This window comes from Zonotrichia leucophrys, chromosome 2 (assembly GCF_028769735.1).
Source record: "Zonotrichia leucophrys gambelii isolate GWCS_2022_RI chromosome 2, RI_Zleu_2.0, whole genome shotgun sequence".
Lineage (NCBI taxonomy): Eukaryota > Metazoa > Chordata > Aves > Passeriformes > Passerellidae > Zonotrichia > Zonotrichia leucophrys.
In genome coordinates, this window is record NC_088171.1 from 94,193,299 (window position 1) to 94,213,493 (window position 20,195).

The 20,195-nt window shown below is 42.0% G+C and overlaps 1 protein-coding gene across 2 annotated transcripts in view; it reads left to right on the forward strand.

Annotated features, from left to right (window-relative positions):
- The window catches only part of ZNF516 (zinc finger protein 516), a 102,752-nt gene extending 84,888 nt beyond the window's left edge, over window positions 1-17,864 (forward strand). The window contains exons 3-6 of one of the 2 annotated variants that reach the window (XM_064705734.1): window positions 999-2,468; window positions 7,321-7,425; window positions 8,333-8,400; window positions 14,914-15,113. In XM_064705734.1, the coding sequence (XP_064561804.1) occupies window positions 999-2,468; window positions 7,321-7,425; window positions 8,333-8,400; window positions 14,914-14,973 (1,703 nt within the window). In that variant the 3' untranslated portion in view covers window positions 14,974-15,113. Of the gene's footprint in view, window positions 1-998; window positions 2,469-7,320; window positions 7,426-8,332; window positions 8,401-14,913 lie in introns of both variants that reach the window. The other variant, XM_064705733.1, reaches the window with a different exon arrangement.
- Window positions 17,865-20,195: the final 2,331 nt, after the last annotated feature.

The window sequence follows — 20,195 nt, forward strand, 5'->3', positions numbered from 1 at the left end:
CAGTAAGCATTACTGCTGTGCTGAAAATCTCTGTGGAATTGATCTGTGAACTGATTTAAAGGGATTCATTGGCTTCATCAGTGGTTCTGAGAGGTCAGCATTGGGAGAGCAGGCAGCTGTAGCCACACTCCCAGCAAAACAACTCCTACTCTTTCACTCTAAACAGTTTTAATTACTGGCCAATGTGTTCCCTTTCCAGGACATATGTTAGGTGGATAAATTTACTCTGGAGAAGTGAAAAAGAAAATGAGGAAAATTAAAAGTGTGTTTTGAATTCTGTAATCTAAATGGCTGAAATGTTGGGTTCTTATCTTCCTATGGATTGAGCCGTCACAAAGTTTTCCTAAAGTTTGACTCAAACATAAATGTATGTTTTAGAGAAAAAAAAATTAAAGAAACCAGAAGAAAAATATCTGCTTTAAACTAAAAGACAGAAATTTCAAAATTTACGTCCTCTATAACTCATCTTTTATACTTGGCCACTGCAAAAGTCTCCCTTAAGTGGGCAATTTATTCTGTATGCTATACCTGCTTATATGGTTGGTTTCCGTGTGGAGCCAATTTTTATTGCTGAGTTATAAACCCTTTGAAAATAGGGGCTTGTACTGGAAGCACTGACAGACCTTTAACTAGGTCAGTTTTATCTGGCTCCATTATCTTTGCTTTTGTTAAAGCATTAAATGGTTGCAGATTTGTTTATTTTTCTCGCAGTCCCAGAATTTTAACATGGTTTTGTTATTGAATTGTTTTTTTCTTCAAAATGTCATGAACACCCAGTACTAGAGAGCTTATCCAGACTACACAGTAATCTTTAAAAGTAAATGAAACTGTTGTGTCTTATTTCAAGATTTTTTTCTCATATGGTACTTTTGGTCTGTAGCACATCATTACCATAGTAATGCCAAAGTTTGTCCTCTTCTAATCTTGAATTCTTCTTTGTCTTTTGGGCTCCTTTCTGCGTAAAATGACAATGATGTTTTTTTGTTTCTCCCATTCAGATGGAAAGCCATACCACTGCAACTTCCCCTTAGAGGAAACCCCAATGATAACATCTCAGTTGGATGAACTCCCAAAGCTGGGAGGCCACAACACCAGAGAGAATGAAGCCAGGGAATCTAAACCAGAGATTCCTGCTCTGGTCTCAGCACTGGAGAGTGTCATCAAGGAACCCTTTTCAAAATACCATGGTTCTACAGACATAAAGATGCCAGTATTTCATCACAGCCAAGGGCTTCCTTGCTCCAGTCACATTGCTGGCTTTGCTTCTGGCATGGGCCAGACATCTTTAGACATGGTCATGGACTTGAAAACGTCACTTGAAGTGCAGGCTAGTCGTGCTAGAGAAAATTTGCTAGACTTGCACAGGGAGCATCCTCTGATAGAAAAAGGTGCTGAAGCTCTAGAGGTAGCTCCACTTGATTTGAGTGAAAAATCAACAAGGGATAGTTCATGCAATAAATATCTGAATACATCCTTGCAGGCTGCTTTAATTGTCTACCCGTGTCCTTTCTGCAGTCACAAGACCTACTACCCTGAAGTCCTGTGGATGCACAAAAGAATTTTGCACAAAATCAGCTGTAACTCGATGGTACCCCCGTGGGTTCAACAAAACGGATTCAAGAGTATTAAAACCAACCTGGTCTTTCTGGCGAGGAGTGGGCGCACTGGCCCCCCTCCTGTTCTCGGTGGGAAGGAATGCCAGCCTTTGCCCATTGCCAGATTTACACGTACTCAAGTGCCAAGTGCGTTGCCAGGTTCCAAAGCCAGCTCCCTTTCTGTCGGGATGGCTGCAAAGTCTGGGAGTACGCATCCATCAAAGGACAGTCACGCGCTCGGCCACTGCGGTTCACGTGTCTCAGGCCTGGATGGGTACAGACAGCCCAAGTTAAACCATTCCCAGGAGCAGTACAGCATAGCAGCACAACAAAAAAGCAAATACGAAGCAAATTCCAAACTCCCACAAATGGGAAGCTACGGCAGAAGCATAACACCTACTCAAACAGTCATATCCAGGCCTGGAACGCAGCCCACCAACAGTAAGCAGGTGGAGAAGTATGTGGTTCCCCAAGGAAGTACTGGTTTTGCCTCTCCAGGTAAGCACTGTGCATCCGACTCCATGAAGGCCAAATACAGCCCCCCGCTGCAGTACCACGCCCTGTGTAAGAGTGAGCAGTACCCTAAACATGAAGAGCCGTCTGTGCCTCAGAGGGAGCCTCACGTCAAGGCTGGGAATGAGATGAGGACATTGGCAAACTGCACAGCAGTTGCACGAGCCAGTCCAGTGCTGCAGCCTCAGCCTGGTGCCGTGGGAGTTCCTCCGGCTTTACACTCCAGCAAACAGGATCTGGGATCAGATGGGCATGAGAAACATTTGGACATTTTAAATATCTTTAAAACATACATTCCAAAGGACCTTGCTTCACTGTACCAAACCTGTGGTGCCAACAGCCCTGTCCTAGATCACACAGGTAAGATTTTAACAAGCCCTTGCATTGCTGGGGACGTAGCTTGTTTGTTCCTTCTTTGTTCAGAACCATGACGTGCTGTTTCCCAGTTTTTTCCCCTCTCTGCCTTTAACAGTTAGGATTACAAGTTCACTGTTTTTATCATTGCTGGATAGGCTTGAATAGGTTTGTTTACTGCTCTCTTAACATTGCAGCATCCCCCCTTGTGCTCTGTGTGACATTTCTGTCGCAGGTTAAATGTATCTGGTTCCACCTGGAGTACTGCTGTTCCTTTGTCCTCTTGCTTCAAGCAGGCTAGAGTTACACAGATGTGCTGTCACAGGAAGATCCCCCTGATATGCTGGTGCTGGCACACATCATCATCTTTTTGCTTCAGGCAAAATAAACATCCTCTGGGGCTTATCTGTGATGTTATTTTGGAGATTTTGTTCAATTTTGTCTGCAAACAAGTCTTCCAACAACACAGAGGGATAATCGCTTGTCAGTGTCCTTTGTCTTTCTTGACAAAAGTCTTGAGATCTTCTTTGTCCATATCAAAGGCTACTAAGTATTTTTGCAAATTAGTCTTTTGATTTTTTTTAATAATTATAATTAAAAAGAAGTAGAGCTGAACATGTGCATGCTAATTTACATAAGCAGAAAAATCAGTTGTGCAAATTGCCAGTTTAAAAGTTTAGGGACTAAAAAAGTTCAACGGCCGTATAAATAAAAATACATCTACATATTTGCATTTGAAACCATACTCTTCTGATGATCTGCCAGAATTAGTTTGTCTCAGTGGAAACTGAAAATCACACTGATTGTTTACACATGAGATGTGTGTGTGTCTGTAGGGGAGTAGAATTGGAGTCATAGTCTCACCTCTTACCACTTGTAAACTGTGCTACTTTTTATACCCTTCTCCTCTTTGTAGAAGTCATGCAAATGAACTTGTCATGAAAATACCACACATTCTGGGGCAATGTTCTGGTGTTCTCCCTTGACATAATACACTCTGTTTTGTCAAAAGCATGTGTGAAATGGATCTTTTGCAAGTGGTACAAAATCCAGGACCCTTGGAAGGTGGTAGTATTAAGGACAGCTGTGGTTTGGTGCCCAGATGATGTGTGCAAGTTGAGGCAAGGAAGGAGCCCAGACTGTTAAGTCAGGTTTTGGTGGAAGGGCCTTTTGGAGGAGACAGGAGGGCAGAATCTCCCTGACAGAGGCCATGAGTGATGAGTGGCACCTTTCAGCCACCCCCACTGTCAGTTCTGCTCAGTCACTCCAAAGGTGGTGCTGTGAGGAACCTGCTATTTATTGAGCAGATCATTTCACAGGAACTCAGGGCCTGCGTGATGATTGCAGCCAACATCAGGCTCCTGAGTTTTGTTAAGGAAGCAGAGGAAGACATGCTTAGTGTGTGAAACTACAGTTTCAGTGTTCCTTAGCGGTTTTTTGGTCCAGTCGGCTTTGCTTTCGCCATCCCAGTGGATTGTTGTCTAAAGTTCCTCCCTGCCATGTCCTGCTCCAAGTACCAGTTAATTGTACCACCCCCAACTCGGGGTACCTTCGCGTGGGTGCTCTCCATGATGTTATTTAATAGTACATTGTGTCAGCCTGCTCAGAGAAATCTTACTGATCCAGTGAGCTCCCAGCCACGTTAGGAGGGATAAGAGAAAACCAGTAAAAGCTAGGAAATGGAAGATGACTAAGTGAAGGCAAGGACCAGAAAATTCATGATGACTTTCGGAACAAAGTAAAATAGGGGCAGGGTTTTTAAAGAGGTCTCTGTTTACCTGCCTTTTAAAAGAGGGATTTTATTGCCAAAATGTTTTTGCTGGGCATTGATTTCTAGAAACGCTGTAACTGGAAGTTATTTAGTGCCCATCTCTGCTTTGAAACCTCTTCTTTCATTCCAAGTGTTTTACAGCAATCAAGTTTTCAGAATTTGAAACCCACCTTTCTTTTTTAATGTAGCTTGTCTTGGTTTTATATACAACTTCCAGGTTGCTGATGTTTCTCCAAACCAATTGGCATGACGGCTGTTTTTCATAGCACTCAAATAAAAAGCTGCTTCAGGCAAAGGAATGAGATCCTACCAACTGCAAACAGAGGAGGGTAATTGAACTTCATCTGAAATAACATATGGCTCTAGATAGGCTGAGTCCTCTGAGTCAGTATGCATCATCCCATTTAGCTTTAATACTGTAATGTGAATATGGCAATTATGACATAAAGGACATCCAAAAATCTGGATTATGTATACTATTTGTCATGTTCTTTTCCCCTCGGTTGAATATTCCCAATGGACTTTCCTTGGGGTTTTTGGTATGTGATGTCATCTTGGATCACGCTAGATTATTTTAGTGTGTGGTAGTGCGGTATTCAACTTCCTTTTGAGTGGCTGCATTTGTTCTTTGATGTTTGTGTTTGTTCCAGTGTGTCCTTGGAAGAGAGTTGTTGTGTGTACTGCTGTGATACAGCTGCAAACATGAAGCTTGCTGTGCTAGGCTAGGTTTGTTTCACTCTTCCCAGTCTTACGAAGTGCCTGTGGAGAGAATCTTACTGTTACATTTAATAGAGGTTATTTATTTCATTTGTGCCATTTATATATTAGGAAAGGGTGGGTTATGGCAGCAGATGCACTTTCTTTGGGGCTCCTTTGAGACCAGCTTTGAGCATGGGTTTCACAGGAGCTCCCATTCACACAGTGGTGTTCCTTTACCTGAATTATCGAACACCTGCAGTCATCCACCCCCTTTTGTTCACCTAGAGGATAACCTGAGTGATGACTCGCCCCCATGGCTCAAACCTCTGCACTATCTAAAGCCTTCTGGTGCTACCTGGGAAATGCAACAATGGCAAATACACCTGAAAGCAATCCATTTTTTTCCACCTGCTTATTGAATCCCTCCCATAAAGTGAGTGCTAGGGAGGGGCTAGGTGGAAGTCTTAACCCACTCGTCCTTGGTGTTTGTACATTGGTTTACAAACAGCATGCTCCGCCTTCCCTCATGGGTGAGAGAGGTGCTTCCATGAAGGCTGGTGGATCAGATTGGTGATGGCTGCTGAGATAAGTGTATTCCCCTTCAACAGAAGGAAATGTGGGTTTCAGAGGGATTAAATGTCTTTCCAGAGGTGTCAGAACCATGACCTGAGGAACCCAGCTCTCCTGGGCCTCACAAAGCTGCTCTGCCAGTCCCTGTCTGTCCACAGTCAGCCTGGCACTCCTGCAAAGGCCACGGCTGGTTCCTCCACACACTTCCCTCAGCTTTGCTTTCCAGCTTTCAGCTACAGTTCTGGGCAGTGAGGGGAGAAATGCTCGTAACAGCTCAGAAATCCGCCTTTAATCCTGCCTTCCTTACAAGGCAGACCCATCCTGTTGCAGTTCAGTAAGGTTCTCCTTCATGTTTAGTACACTTAAGATTTTTTAAAATTTTTTTTGATAGGTTGTTTTTTCCCTAGGGTTTTGTTTGTTTGTTTGTTTGTTTGTTTGGGGTTTTTTTTGTGTGTGTGTACCAGATCTGGATTTTTCCCTAAATCATGATCTTGTATTTGACAGTCAGAAACCTAATTTTGTGAGTATTCAGGTGTATTATGCAGACTGTGCTGCCATCTGCAGGAGGTGCTGTTATAAAAGAAGAAAACAATCTGTGAGTGGGATGTTTGTTTGGAGGTTTTTTTGCAGCAAGAGATTTCTTTGCAGTATATGGTCTGGTGAAAACCATCCCAGGATACTTGGTGTCATACCGGCAGAGTAAATGGCAGCTGTCTTCTTCTCCGTTCAATTTCAGGTGCAGCATCCATTTTTTGGATTAATCTTGTGGCATCCTGCAGTTGATTTTTCAGTTGTGTGGAGGTTTTTTGTTGCCACTTTTTTGGTCTCAATTTTATTCTTTTTAAATTCTGTGACTGGGAGGGGGGCGGGGGAACATGAAAGAAAAGCTGAAACTTTGCTTCTGTTGACATCCCTTTCGAATTTCTTTAAAAGCCAGAGTATTCCAGTGGCAAATGGAAACATCAACTCTTTTCTTCCAAAGAGGGTGTTTTACCAAAATAGAAAAGATGATGTTCAAACATTTTTTAAAATAATAAAAAAGCCCAATAAAAGTCAAATGTGTCTTTTTTGATCAGCAGCAAAAAGACAAAGACCAGCCCTTTAAGTCAGATGCTGTAAACTGACCTTTGGAGAAAAAGGAGAGGTTTGAGCAGTTTTCCACAAATGCTAATGGCCTAGAAAACATGTTTACCCAGGGCTGGGGGAAGGCTGCTGTGCTGCTACCAGCTCAAAATGTCCGGAATGACACTTTCATTCACAGATGTCTTTCGTCTGTGCCTCAGAGGTCCGGGGTCAGAGCAGCACCGGCAGGCAGGTAGGCAGGGGCGAAAGGTTTGATCAGTCTGCGATGGCTGCGCTCGCTCTGCATTTGTCTCTGAGGTATTGCCGCCTGGGGGGGACAGTCGGGCTCTGGTCCTACTCACTTCCTATTATCCATGTGACTTGTCTCCGCCACGCTGGAGTCACTTTGATTTGCCTGATGTACTGCTTGACAAAGCTGGGTGATGGCTGAGAAGTGGATCCAGCTGCTCTGAAAAGCGCACACCTGACATGCCAGTCCTGGTGCGGGCACATCACGGGGAGCATTTTTTAATTCAATGTAATTTATGCATTCTTGCAGTCCTGTGTGTGCCTGGCCTGTCAGCCAGTGCCTAGATGAAGGCTGACAGTTGTCATCCAGGGCCTGAAGGTAGCCTCACATAATGACACATTAGACATACTAATGATGTTTTCTTCTGGCATAATGTTTTCTTCTCAACTTTCCTCTCTCCTCTCCACTCCCCCCCCCCCCCTTCCCTCCCTCTCTCCTGACTACAGGGATGCTCAGGACACAAACACGCCAAGGAGACTGTGTCTGCAGAGAATGTGGAAAATGCTTTACCCAGCCCAGCCACCTCAGGACTCATCAGAGGTCCCACACAGGTATCTTTTCACACTCGCTATTGCTTTTTCCATTTCTCACTTGCCTGCTTTCAGATTCAGCTAACAAAATGCCAAGAATTACATTTCACGTACCATGTTAGCCTAAGTAATTCCAGTACCTAAATCTAATAGACATGTTTTTTATTTTTATGACTATTGCTCTTGTTCTCCAAATATTGCTTACCTGATCCCTGCCCAAACTCCATAAAATTGCAATGCATTTAAGATAAGTCTGTTTGCAAATGTTTTATTTTAATTAGAGAGTAGGGTACTCAGAAATGAATATGCTAATGAATTCTGTTGCCACCAGCACAAATTGAAATCAAAGTACCCCTTTCAGCACAACATAAGGCTTTGTTTTGCCTCATCGTTGCTGTTGACAGGAACATTTTTGTGGGAAATGAGATTTACCCTCAGACTGGTCAGCCCTAAAATGGGAAATCCCTACCAGCCTTTTTTAACCTGCCACGGTCTGTGGTTGAGGCTGGAGGACGCTGAAGCCACCAGTGTCCTGAGCCCTCCTGAGCATTGCATGAGACAGTGAAAGTAGCAGGTTCCTCCTCAAAAGTGTGAATGATGCATACATAAGCCAGTCTGATGCAAAATGACAGAAGCCAAATGGTAAGTAATGCAAGAAGAGGGTCCCTTTACACATACACTGATAATTAATGTTGTCAGTGATTGCTTTCTTCAGCGCTGAAGTCTGAATTAAAAAGGGCAGTGGCCCTAGGCTGCCATTAGCACACTCTCTTACAGTAAGTGTTACGGTAAATTGGTATTTTCCGGCCACAGGCTAGGAGCTGGTGTCTTTTTTTGAACGTGGTTAATCTGTAATGGTCTCAAATAATGTACACACACTAACGAAGCTTGAATGTTCATCTGTTAACAAGCCCCCTTGTTCCCACAGTGGTGTTTGAGTCTAATGGACTCCGAGGTACTGAAGTTCACACCACCTCTGCAGATGCCCCAAAACAAGTATGTTTTACAATTAATTGGGTGTTTGGTTTTTAATGTGGTAGCTGGGAAAATATTGCACAGTGATACTCATCCCTAAAGCACTGACTGTTTTATAAGGTGTATAAATAATAATGGTATTGCTTAATTTTTAGCTCTTAAATTTTTAAAGCATTTTATCAGAATCTGATATATAGAGAGTCAGTTAATTTTAAAGCAGGTAGTTAGTGTTTAAATAAACATGTTACTGGCTTACTTGGGGACTGGGTGGGATGGGTAACTCTGTAATGTGCATTGACGTGTAATAGTGAGATAGCACATAAAGAATTCCTGGAAATTTGCTTGTACAATTAACACGTTTTCTGCTGCAACAAGACAACTAATGTTTAGTCTCTATTTTTCTGAAGAGTTTTTGCACCCTGATACCCAGTATATGACTTGAAAAGCTCTCACCCACCAGTTTCCATGGACTCCGTTAGTGTGCTTTCCTGTTTCTAGTAGTATACAGTTTCCTGTTTAACAAACACTTCTCAGAGCTCTGAATTATACCTGACAAAGCTGTTATATAGAAAACCATTAAACTGAAAAATCATTAAACTGAAACACAACTTTTTTTTGTGTATCTTACATTGTTGGAGAATAGTGTCATAAACTGGACCTTCCCATTCAGTTTCCAGCTTGGCAGGTTTGTTTCAGAGCACACTTTCTCATGGGCACTGCCCTTTCATTGTGAATACTTCCAGCATCACTCACTTTTCCTTTCATCCTCATTCTTAGTTTAATTTTCACTATAGTAGCCCCTGTCCTCTTGTCTGTTACTGAACTGTTGCAGGTGTTTTTAGCCATGCTTAGAAAATGCATCTTCATGCTACTCCCAACATGATGAAGTTCAGGAATTGGTTTCTCCTTGCTCAGTAAGCATTCTCACTGGGCACCACTGCACTGCCAAGTTCATGTGCTGCACCCTTCATGAAGACTCTTGGCACCTTCTCTGTGCCCTTGCATCTTTCTGGCCCAGAGGCTGCATGGAGAACCCAGCCTCTGTCATAGGAGTGTCTGAATGGACACCAAACCATAGGAGTGGCCTGCATTCTCATAAAGTTTCCAAGATGGCATAGCACTTGAGTTGTTGTTGTGGGCAGTGTTTGCTATGCTTTTGTGGGACAGTAGCTGCAAAGTTATGTTGCAGTGTCCGCCTTATGATGCTTATTGGATAAAACTGTGCAGGGACACATCTCTGAGTAACAGGGACACAGACACAGTCAATGTAACAGAGTGAAACACTGCAGCTCTGCCACCTCACTCAGCTAGTCTTTGGTTCTCATCAGTTTAGTAACATAGATTTAGTAAACCTAAGCATCTTGTAAGATGCTCTTCCGTCCATGCTCATGGTTTTCTCTCCTCATGTGTAGTTGAGATCACATTCTGAAGGCATCTGGGCTTACTTCTAGAAGACAATATAAGGCCAAAGTTGGAAATACATTTCCAAAAAAATCTGGAATGGCCATATATATCCAAAAAGAAATGTGTCAGCTCAGACCACATCTGGGCTCTCTTTGTAATTTGGGTTATATTGCCACACAATTAATTGACTCGTAATCCTGTCTTTGTAAACTATTGTCATGCCAGAATTTATTGACTAACTTCTTCCATGGCAAAGGTAGCTTGCTCTCTCTATCTGCCAGTCTGCCTTCAAAGCATTTGATGAAATTACAGCGTCTCTCAGTACCACAGAGCACCGAATTAGCTTCTTCAATGGCTTCATCTCGTGCCAGTCGGCATTTCTTCCACAGAAGATGCGGTGTGATCACTCCTGCAGGAGATCGTTCCCTTTCTTTTGTGGTGTTTGCTCCTCGGTACCGACCTTTGTCTCAGTTTGTCAGCGTCTGTGTCGGGGGATTGTTCAGTTGTCTGCTGTTTCGCTGGCTCTCGTGGCAGGCAGGCATTGTGCTGCCCCAGCAGCCTCCACCTGCACAGTCCCTGGGCGTTACGGAGGGAATGCTCTCATTTCCACAGGCAGCTGTGGGGGCCCTTAGAAGCACAGAAATGAGCTCTCAGTGAGAACGGCGCCTGCAGCATTCCCTTAACATTACCATTTCCCACTTTAGACGTTGTCACTCCATGTCTTCATTTCATTTCTTAATTGGGGACAGATCTATTCATGAGAGTTTAGGGTGTAAAGTCAGTTCAAGTTACAGGAGTGCCGTGCACATGCTCCGAGCAAGAAACAATAGTTACCTATATGGTAGTTTGAGAAGGGAAGAGGGTGTTTTTTTTTTGATGTCAAGTGGAAATGATTCACTTTACATAATGTTTCCACCTCACAGGTAAAATAGCTTCCCCTGAGTAGTCTGCTAAAAAGTAAAAATATTAACATTAGTATTTCACGGTTCCGCCATTCCCTTCTCTAGTCAGCCAGATCATCTCTAAAGGTTTGCTTCAGGAAACAATGTTAGGTAGGGCTTTTAAAATCCCCCAGCATGGTAGCTTACAGCACTGCCACGTTGAATAGCAGTTTTATCACAGAATAATTCTAATTCTGCGTGTTAAAAATAGCTTCTACTGCCAGGCTTTTTCAAAAATGAACCAGCTAAATCTATATTTAGGTGTCTAAATAAGAACCCTATTTTAGGGTAGGGAACCACCAACAGGAGGTGCAGGTGTTCAGCCTCTGTGAGAAGGAGGTTACCTATAGGAGTGTGTAAAAAAAGATCAAACAACATACAAGTTTTGCTACTATTAGCACTGTGCTGTGTTTCATGCTTTGTTACCAGCACCAATGAAATATAAATGAAATGTAGGAAATAAGATGTTCATTCATAACATTATTTATTGTGGTTTCTTATTTCTACCTGAATGCTTTAAACAAAAAACCCAACCAAATGACATTTTTACATAAAATTAATTTCCCATGAACTTTGGAATATTTCCTACTCTTCTTTTTCTAAGGGACAAAAAATGCTCATTACATACCCCAAGTCAATACAATCTGTGCTAAGTCACAGATTCTCTTGAAAAGCTGCCATATGAAACATATTGAATATTCTGAATATTTTTACAAATGCTTAATATCCCAGCATATACATAATTAAACTTGCTTATCCACAATGAATATGTATCTTAATTTGGAATACTCTTAAGCAACATCCAGAGACATGATTTAGCAGGCATGGATTCAGGGAGTACACTCCAGTTGCACGTACATGGCAAGACAAAAGCTGGCTCCCCTTCAGAAGGGGCCCTGCAACCACGTGTGTGTGTGTGTGTTTGTCTCAGAGCAAGGCTCTCCTAAAGCGTGGGGTCATTTCAGAGGCACTGCCTGATGCTGCAGCCAGAAGCCCAATTCCCAGAGGTACAGGAGTCAGTCTGAGCCTGCTTTTTCACAGTGGTGACAGCAGTGGTGGCAGTTTCTAACGTGTACACCGTGAGTTTTGACTCCTTCTGCGTTTTTAAAGCCATATAAAAACCTGGCCTGCTTTAGCAATGCAGTTTATGCTCCATCAGTGTCAATCAATACTCTCTAAAAATTTTAAGGGACAAGAAATCGGGTTTTCAAAAGGCCTGATTTCCTGGTTAGCAATGAGGGAGAGCTCCCTCTAATTGAGTGTATATGTGCGTGAACCATATTTGCAGCACTAGAGACAGAGACACCAAGTTCTCCCTCTTCTGTGTGAGTGAAACAAGGAAAATCCCCAAAACTCCAACCTTTGTCCTCTCCAGAAAAACAGTTTTTATTTACAGAAAATCAGTTAGAAGCTGCAGCCCAGGGAAAAAAAAATACCTGTTCATATCCTGAATTCTCTGGGTGAAGCTTTCCCCATGCCAGAAAACAGATCAGCCTTTTTTGTGAAACAGCTCTGGACACCCCAGTTTTTGGGCCTCGTTCACTGAAAAGACAGGTATGCAGTAGGTCCTGTACCTACTGTGTGACCCTTCATTAAGGGGTCCATAAACCTTTATTTTCTCCACTATAAGTATTTAAAAATATTTCTTGCAGCGTTCAGTACTTGAAATCATGTAAATAGGAATAGCCTGAGCTTGGGGGATAGAAAGATTGGATAGAGCCATCAAGAAAACACTGTATACATGTCTATATGTGTGTTGTAAAGGAGCTTGGGGGTAAAGCTGGGGACATCTGTTACCTGTAATGTTTTTACAGTCCAGCAACACTATGGCTCTGCTTGTCCTAAAGCAACTTTACAGAGAAAGGGAGGAGGCAAAAAAACATAACCCAGATTAAAAAGTTATTTAAACTCTTGGTTTCTGAGTTTGGCTGATTTGAGTTTTCTTGCACTCACAATTCTAGTTCTGTCTGTTAGAAGTCCTATTTATGACATTTGTTCATATGAAATGTCTTGCCCCAGTTCCTTGCAGAGTTTCTTCCAAAGATCATGATTAATAGTTCAGTCCTCATTATTGCAAATGTTATTTTTAAATAGTTATTCTGAGAACAAGAATTTCATTAATCAAAATAATAGATAATGAACAAATAAATGGCAACCTAATTTGTCTCGTTCATACATATGGAGATTATAATGCAAACAATCAAGGAACCATGGAGGCTGCTGTACTGGCATCTGAGTAATATGCATGTGCTGTACGTCTGTTACTTTATGAGCTTTAGAGACAGGATTTGGAGCTCTGGTTCTTGTCCCAACAATTGTCCTTTGCTAGCAAACTGCAGTGGTATCTGTGCTCCTTGCAGTTTACTCCAATGTCATGCAGTGATCTGTCTCCAGCATATTAACATGCACACAAACTGGGTTTTTCCTGTTGACTAGGGAAAAGCACTGGAAGTTGCTATGAGAGCAGCTTTTGGCATGGAAGCTGTAGGTTTCCTGTAAAGATCTGCTGCTTTTCACTGAAAGTGAAGAAAACCTTGTTTTTAAAACGGAAAAAAAAATATTTCAGGAAGAAGTCAATCCAACTCTGTATCAGCTGGTTCAAAATGTGACCATACCTTGTGGGGTGGTGTGAGTACAGGCAGGTGAGCCCCTGGGTGATTTTGGCACACGTGAAGCTCAGGTTCTGTTCACCAGTGAAACTGGGAGCACAGCTGTGCCTGAGAGGGACCCAGCCACACAGCATCTCCAGCCCCTCTGCACTGTCCTTGCAGGTGTGGGGCGGATGGATTGTCCTTCCCCTGGATCCCTTGTGCTGTGTCGTCCATGACATGCAGGGCACGCCTTCACCACCTCGCAGGCCATCCATCCCAGAAGAGGGCCCCTAATTACACCCCTTTTTTCAGTTTCTGCTCAGGGAGAGTGGGGCAAGAGGCCTGCCATCCCTCCCTTCCCCTTCCCTCCCTCCTCCCCAGCCCTGTGAAGCTCTGCCGTGCTCCCCCGTGTACGTGGAGCCGGTTCGATGCGAGGTGTTCCAGTGATGAATGCCTCCTCCTGGAATTGTGGCTGTGTCTCTCAGGCATGATGCAGCCGCGCAAAAATGTAAAGCATCTTTCTTAGTTTACTGCGGGAAATTCAGCATCCAACTAAGGAAGTTTTATCACATCTCTCATTCAGTTACTGTTTCCTACATTTCAAATATACTGCGGTCTGTACAGCAGCTTTTTTTTTCTTTAATTTTGTTGCAAATCTTTCCGACTTAAAACCAAACTTTGACTGGTAAATGTCATGAATCTCGGGCCAGGTTTAATTAGGAATTTTCTAAATCTATTAACAAAAGAGATGCACTTAATACATTATGTCAACCAGAGCTGGGCTTTCTTTAGCTATTTCGAGGGCTGCCATAGGCACAGCTTGAAACTTGCTTGGATTTTACATGGGTGCTGTATTTTATGTTGCATTAATTTAAAATGGTCTGTTTCACTTCATCAAGACTTTAGCTTAAGGATAATGCATTTATGTAAGATTAATCTTGCCATGTTGTTTTAGGATCAGGATTGTAAACTGCATTGTTCCGACAGTGATGTTCTAAATGTCATTTTAAAGCTTTTCTTGGGAGCTGCAGGCTCCCACTTATTCATGATGTTATCTTTAATTTCACTTGATTTTAGAATATCTCTGCTATTTTTTTTTCAAAGTGGTAATTATTCATGAAAATTGTTTAAGGAAATAAAAGGAAGATGACAAGGGGGGAAAAAAGCCGCCTTACCATTTGACAGACGTGCACAAGAATTCAGTTTTTCTTCATTTAGCTGCCTCTGTGACCTCAAACTTCAGCCTTTTTAAAACACTGATCTAGTTGTGAATCCCTTTTGGCTAGCTCATAATTTCCACTTTTTGGAGGCCACTTTTTTCCCTTCTTGTTCTCAGCCTTCTCTGAGCTGCTCTGCCAGGTCCTGTTACTTCTTCTTCTAGCCCATCTTTATGTGGGACTTTATATGGGCCTGACACGCTTTGCTCTTGGTGGAGATGCATTAAAAAAACAAAACCCCTAAAGTGTTCTCACGTGGTGGGTCGAGATGAATGTACATGATGCTAATAAAGGGTAACGAATGCCGGCAGAACTTGCCGGAGGGTCGCGCCTGGGAGCAGGGCTGAGAATGAGCTTTTCCCCGTGTTGTCCTTCTTGCAGGGCAGAGACCACGGCAGCGCGGAGCTCAGCCACATGCTGCATCTCCGGAAGGGAACCTAGATCCCGGGCGGAGGAGCCCCGGCAGCCGCCGCGCTCCAGAGCATCCCCTGCCAGCCAGGGCCGCACCCGGAGCGGCTGCGCCGGGCTGGGAGCAGGCTCTGCCAGCAGCGGGGTGCCCCCGCGCTGTTCATCATCCTAAAACAAATGAAGATGCTACACAAGATATATATAAATTGACATACTAATCAGTCCCATGGTTCCTTATTTCCTTGATAATAAACAGTGGAGTTGGCAAGCACCGTGGCGGCACAAGGCATCTGTATTAATCAAGAGAAGTTTGAGACACTGGAAAAATTAAACTTTATGTGATTTGGACAGCATGAAGAAGTTAAGCACTGTAACAAAAACCTCCCTGATGCTCACAATGACTATTTGATACATTTGAAAAACAGCAGTGGATTCGAGGGCTGGAGAAGTATTAATTAATGAAACTGCCACTGCCTGTCATGCTGAAAAGCAAATTAAAAAAAAACCACAAAAACAGTGAGAGGAAGAATGGGGGGTGCAGGGAAAAGGTGGCATTCGGTGCTGAGAAAGCAATGCTTGATGAAGGATTAAAGGGACTAAAGAGAAGGACCGTCATTCTGCAATGGTTTGTTTCATTACAGTTTGGGGACCGCTAGCATTTCTAGTGCTCTCGCTCTTGACTGCGCACCATTAATAGTATGTGAATATGGAAATTGAAACACTTCCCGAGAAAAGCTTCTATTCTGCTTTGGAAAAGAAAAGCTAGTTGAACACTAAGAAAAAAAACAGGCTTCTGTGTTTTACTCTCAGGACCTTTTTTTTGTAACAGGGCTACTTTCTTCAACCTGGTCACAAAGGAAGTCTTCACTTAATGAAAAAATAAAAAGGAGAAAATAAAACATTCAGCTGTCTAACACCGCTGATCTGTCTGTTTGGAAGAGAAAAGGTGTCACTGAATGGATTCAGGCAGCCCTGGGGCCATAAGGTGCTCTCTGCTCCTGCCTTTGGTTAGCAGACCAGCTGCTGTTCCTCCTTGGGCCCACTGATGTTCTGGAAAGAGGAGGAACTTCTTTTGTGGTGGCAGGTTAATGTTCATATAAATGTGTCATGTCTTGTACTTGGTGATCACTGGTGGTGTTAGGAAAAAAAAAAAAGAAAAAAAAAGCTTTATATACCTCTTCTACAGTAACTCTTTAACTGCAAGTTTTCAAGGTGGGGTTGTGGCACATAACAGGTTGTTAAACCATGCAGTGTAAGCAATTAAAAATGTATTCCACAGATATAAATATTTTCTTTTCTTATTGCTGTGACACTATGTGTGATGGTAATATTTCTGAAAGTTTCAGATTTTGCACATATAATTTTATGCATTATCAAAAGTTACTGCTGCCTTGAAAGAAAATGTTCTGTGAAAATTTTTGCAAAAGCTTTACTAGTTTGTTTGTTTTTTTTAAATTGTAACATTTTGTAAAGGCAGGAAATGGAGTTAAAACAACTAGCATGCTAAATATATTTTTCAAAAAAGCAATAATTTTACATGTACAGAAATGATGCTAACCTTTAATACAGGTGAGACCACAGTTTACTTAATACAGTAATGGGATAGTGCTGTTTTTGTAGAAATGGGCTTCTGACAAAAATTTGTTAAAAAAAAAGGCAGAAAAAAACCTTAAAACGTGATCTTTCTGTTCTAACAGTTCTGTTCTAACAGGTGGGTGGGAGGGTGCTTTTTAAAGAAAATCTAGTCAGCAATTTGGGCTGGATACTACTTGTTACTTGTTTTGAATTACTTGACAGGTTTTGTTACTTTGCAACACTTGCAACAATGCAAATTAACTTTCTTACTTATTTTTTTCAAACTAGATTTTCCTTATGCTATTACACGAGATGTGAACCAGAGTTCTCTGTAAGTCTCGGTGTAGTTAGGAATGTCTGTGCAAGTACTTAAAAGTGATTGTAATTAACTGTTCTGTGAAGTTATTTTGAGGGAGTTCGCATAGACACATTCCATTGTACACCAAAAAAAAAAAGAAAAAAGAAAAAGTTAAATATTTTGCTGTGTTGCTTAATGATTATCATTTTGGGTTTGCACTAGCTTTCTCTTTGGTTTTGATTTTTTTTAATTACTTTTTTTTCTTTTGTTTTCTTGCTTTTCTGAGTCATATTTTCCATGAGAGAAAGTAATGGTGACAGTTCAGGAATGCAAAAAAGCTAGTTGCTTAACCTGTTTGTTTGTGGTTTAGTTATTAAAAACTCTTCTATACCCAAAATGGCACAAAAGTGTAGTGTACATTTGTAAATTCTCTCTTTTTTTAAATTGGTTTTTTTTTTTGGCAAGCTGAACCAGAAAATCTGAGTTAATATTTAGAGCCAAAATCTTCTTTCTGAAATTTTCTTCCCGAATTCTTGCCAGAGAAGCTAGTGCTGTCACTGCCATTGCCAGGGTACTAATCAGCAAAGTTTACAATCATAATTTAGCTTCATGAAGAACAACAGTAGGGGAAATCAGTTTAAATAATTATATGCTGTGTATGGCACAGAAGTGAGATTTTCACTTAATTAAACAAGAAATAAGAGTGGGTGGGGGAAAACCAACCTTAAGGACCATCTGTTTTTGAAAGTGAATCCCACGATTTCTGGATTTTTTTTCTTTATCATTGTATTGTATTGATTTGTTATTTTAGTTAGACCATAGTATTTAAAATGAGTTGTGTTCTTATTTATTTAGTCAAATGGGCTTTGATCAGCTCTTTTAAGCAACGTGATAAGTTTTTTTGGCATGACACACTCCTGTAAAGCCCTTTTATGACTGTTACAGGGACTTTCTACTACCTCTACCAATCTACTGTTTCTTCTTCTTAACAGGTTTTTATGGTGTTGCAAGTCTAATGTAACTTAGACAATAAAGGGTTTGATTATCTACACTGCAGATTCCCAGTGTATCTGCCATCTCTCTCTCTCTTTCTCTCTCTCCCTTTCTCTCTGGTTTGTGTGTGGTTTATTTTAGCTAAAGTGTAGGAGACTCTTTTATTGTGGCTGAAGCGAAAGACCAGCAGAGTATTTTTGTATCCTGAATGTTGTACACTGACCAAAAGTCCAGCTTGGAGAAGCTTTATCCACAGGGCTAATCAGCTACATTGCCACCATGCTGCATTCTTGAAATTCCTTCTGTCAGAAACGCTGTATAAATGGGTGCATTCTACAAAAAGTTAAGCCAGTTGGAAAGCCAAGACAGTTTTTGTTTTTTAAAACCTCTTAAAAGCCCTTAGTGATAAACCTTAGCATAAATTGCTGCCTCTGTCCTACCAAAGACTGAGCTTTGATGAAAACAGCTGAGTGTTACCCTTTAGAAAACAGCACATACTAGTCGGTGCAAAAAGTGGTTTGCTATTGACTGTAGGATACAGATTTCTCACTGGGGGATTTCCAGGCACTGATATCCTGCAGGTTTTATGGTAATCCCTGTAAATGTGTTGCTTTGGGAAACTTTGTGGTGTTGTTCACCCTGCTGGAGGCATCAGAGCGTGCGTGATGTTTGGAGCCAGCAAAATAACAAAGTCCTGTTACTCTAGTGGGAGTGCATCCCTCCTGTTCACTCCTTCTCTCACCTATAGAGCTCCTGACCAGGCCTGTGCTTGGTTTTGTTCTTCCTTGCCGTATTCCCATGCTGGGCTACCTCAAGTGTATCTCAGCAGCTCCATCAGGAGTGCTGGAATTCATTGACGTAGGTGGGGATTTGTCCTTGAAAAATCAATGTGTCACAAGGCCTGGAACAAAGCAAGAGGTAACTTCTTTGTTAGATTCTTAATACTTAAAATATGTTGGATTACTGGGGGAAAGATTGCATTTTATGACAAGACAGATTTCCCAGCCTCCCTGCCAGCCACTATTTTTAAGCCAGCAGTTCTGTGCAAAGCACCAAATTGCAGAGTCTTCTCCACGTGTGCTCTGTCCTTTCTCTTCTGCTGTGTTTGAGAACCCCACACTTCAGGGCAGTCCCGTGTTCAGAGACAGAGCACAGGTGGATTCACTCGGAGCTCACAGGTAAGGAACACCAGCCCCTCCCAGTGCTTAGAGGGTAACACAAATGAAATGGAGTGTGTTGATACATAGAAAAACTTCTAATTTAGTTTTTTATTACAAATTATGAAATGATCGTTTCTGGATAGCAGCAAGTGGTGTAAAGCAGTTGAAGATAATTGAAAGCATAGACATGGTCCCCTGTTAGCTGTTTTCTATGGGACTCTGGGAATGTTCTCACTTTCAAGAGGGACTGTACCCATGTGAGGACATCATTAACTATCTCCAAGTATGGAGTAGCTGTTGCTTGTTTGGTTTTTTTTTCTTTCCCTCATAGGTTTATTAATATTGCATTTGGGAGGAAGAAAACCATAACCACCCTAAAACAATAGAAAATAATGCCCTTTTGTTTGAGGGTGCTAGTCACAGAGAAAATAGTGCATGGAAAAAATAAATCCATATATGTTGGGTGTAAGCAAGTATTTTCAAACTGACCACCAGCTGCTGGTCAGAGTAAGGGATGCTTTTGCTAGTGAGAGAGGAAGGGGTATGTTGTGAGTGGGAAGCAAGCACAGACCAGGGGTTTGTTTGGTTCCCAGCTCTGTAGGTTGGAATACTGCAGTGGATGTTGCTCACAGGGCCATAAGAAAGAGGAAGAAAGCCCATGAAAGATCAGGAAGGGGCTAAGTTTTGACCACCTGAAATTGAAGTAGGTGGAAAGCAGTCTCTGAGGAAGGCTGAAGCTGAGAACAGGACCAAGGAGAAACCAGAAGTGGAGCGAGAAGTTCAGAGGGGAATCACCATTGAGTGAAAATATTGCCAAAAAGGGAAAAAATCAACAGTTTGAGAGATGAAAAGAATTTGGAGATGGGGCAGAAACTCTGAAACCTAACCAGAAGAGTTGTGTGCCTATTGCAGAGGGCTTCTGTTGAAATGAAAGGAGGAGTGTGCAGACAGCTTCTGGGAAGATGGATTGGAAACTTAACGAAAATAAGCACATAATTTAATCTCAGTGAATCATCTTATTCTGCAAAAATGTTCTTAGGCTGAATGATGTTCTGACAGAAAATAAGGGAATGCCTTTTTTGATCTCTGTTTCCTTGACTGATGAGTGAATCAGAGGTGAATAATTATGAGTAGTTGAGGGTGGACTGAAGGGTCCCTCCAGTACCTAAGGCATTTTGAGAAGCATATTACGCTTCCAGAGGAACAAGTAGACTGATTAGCCCCAAGCA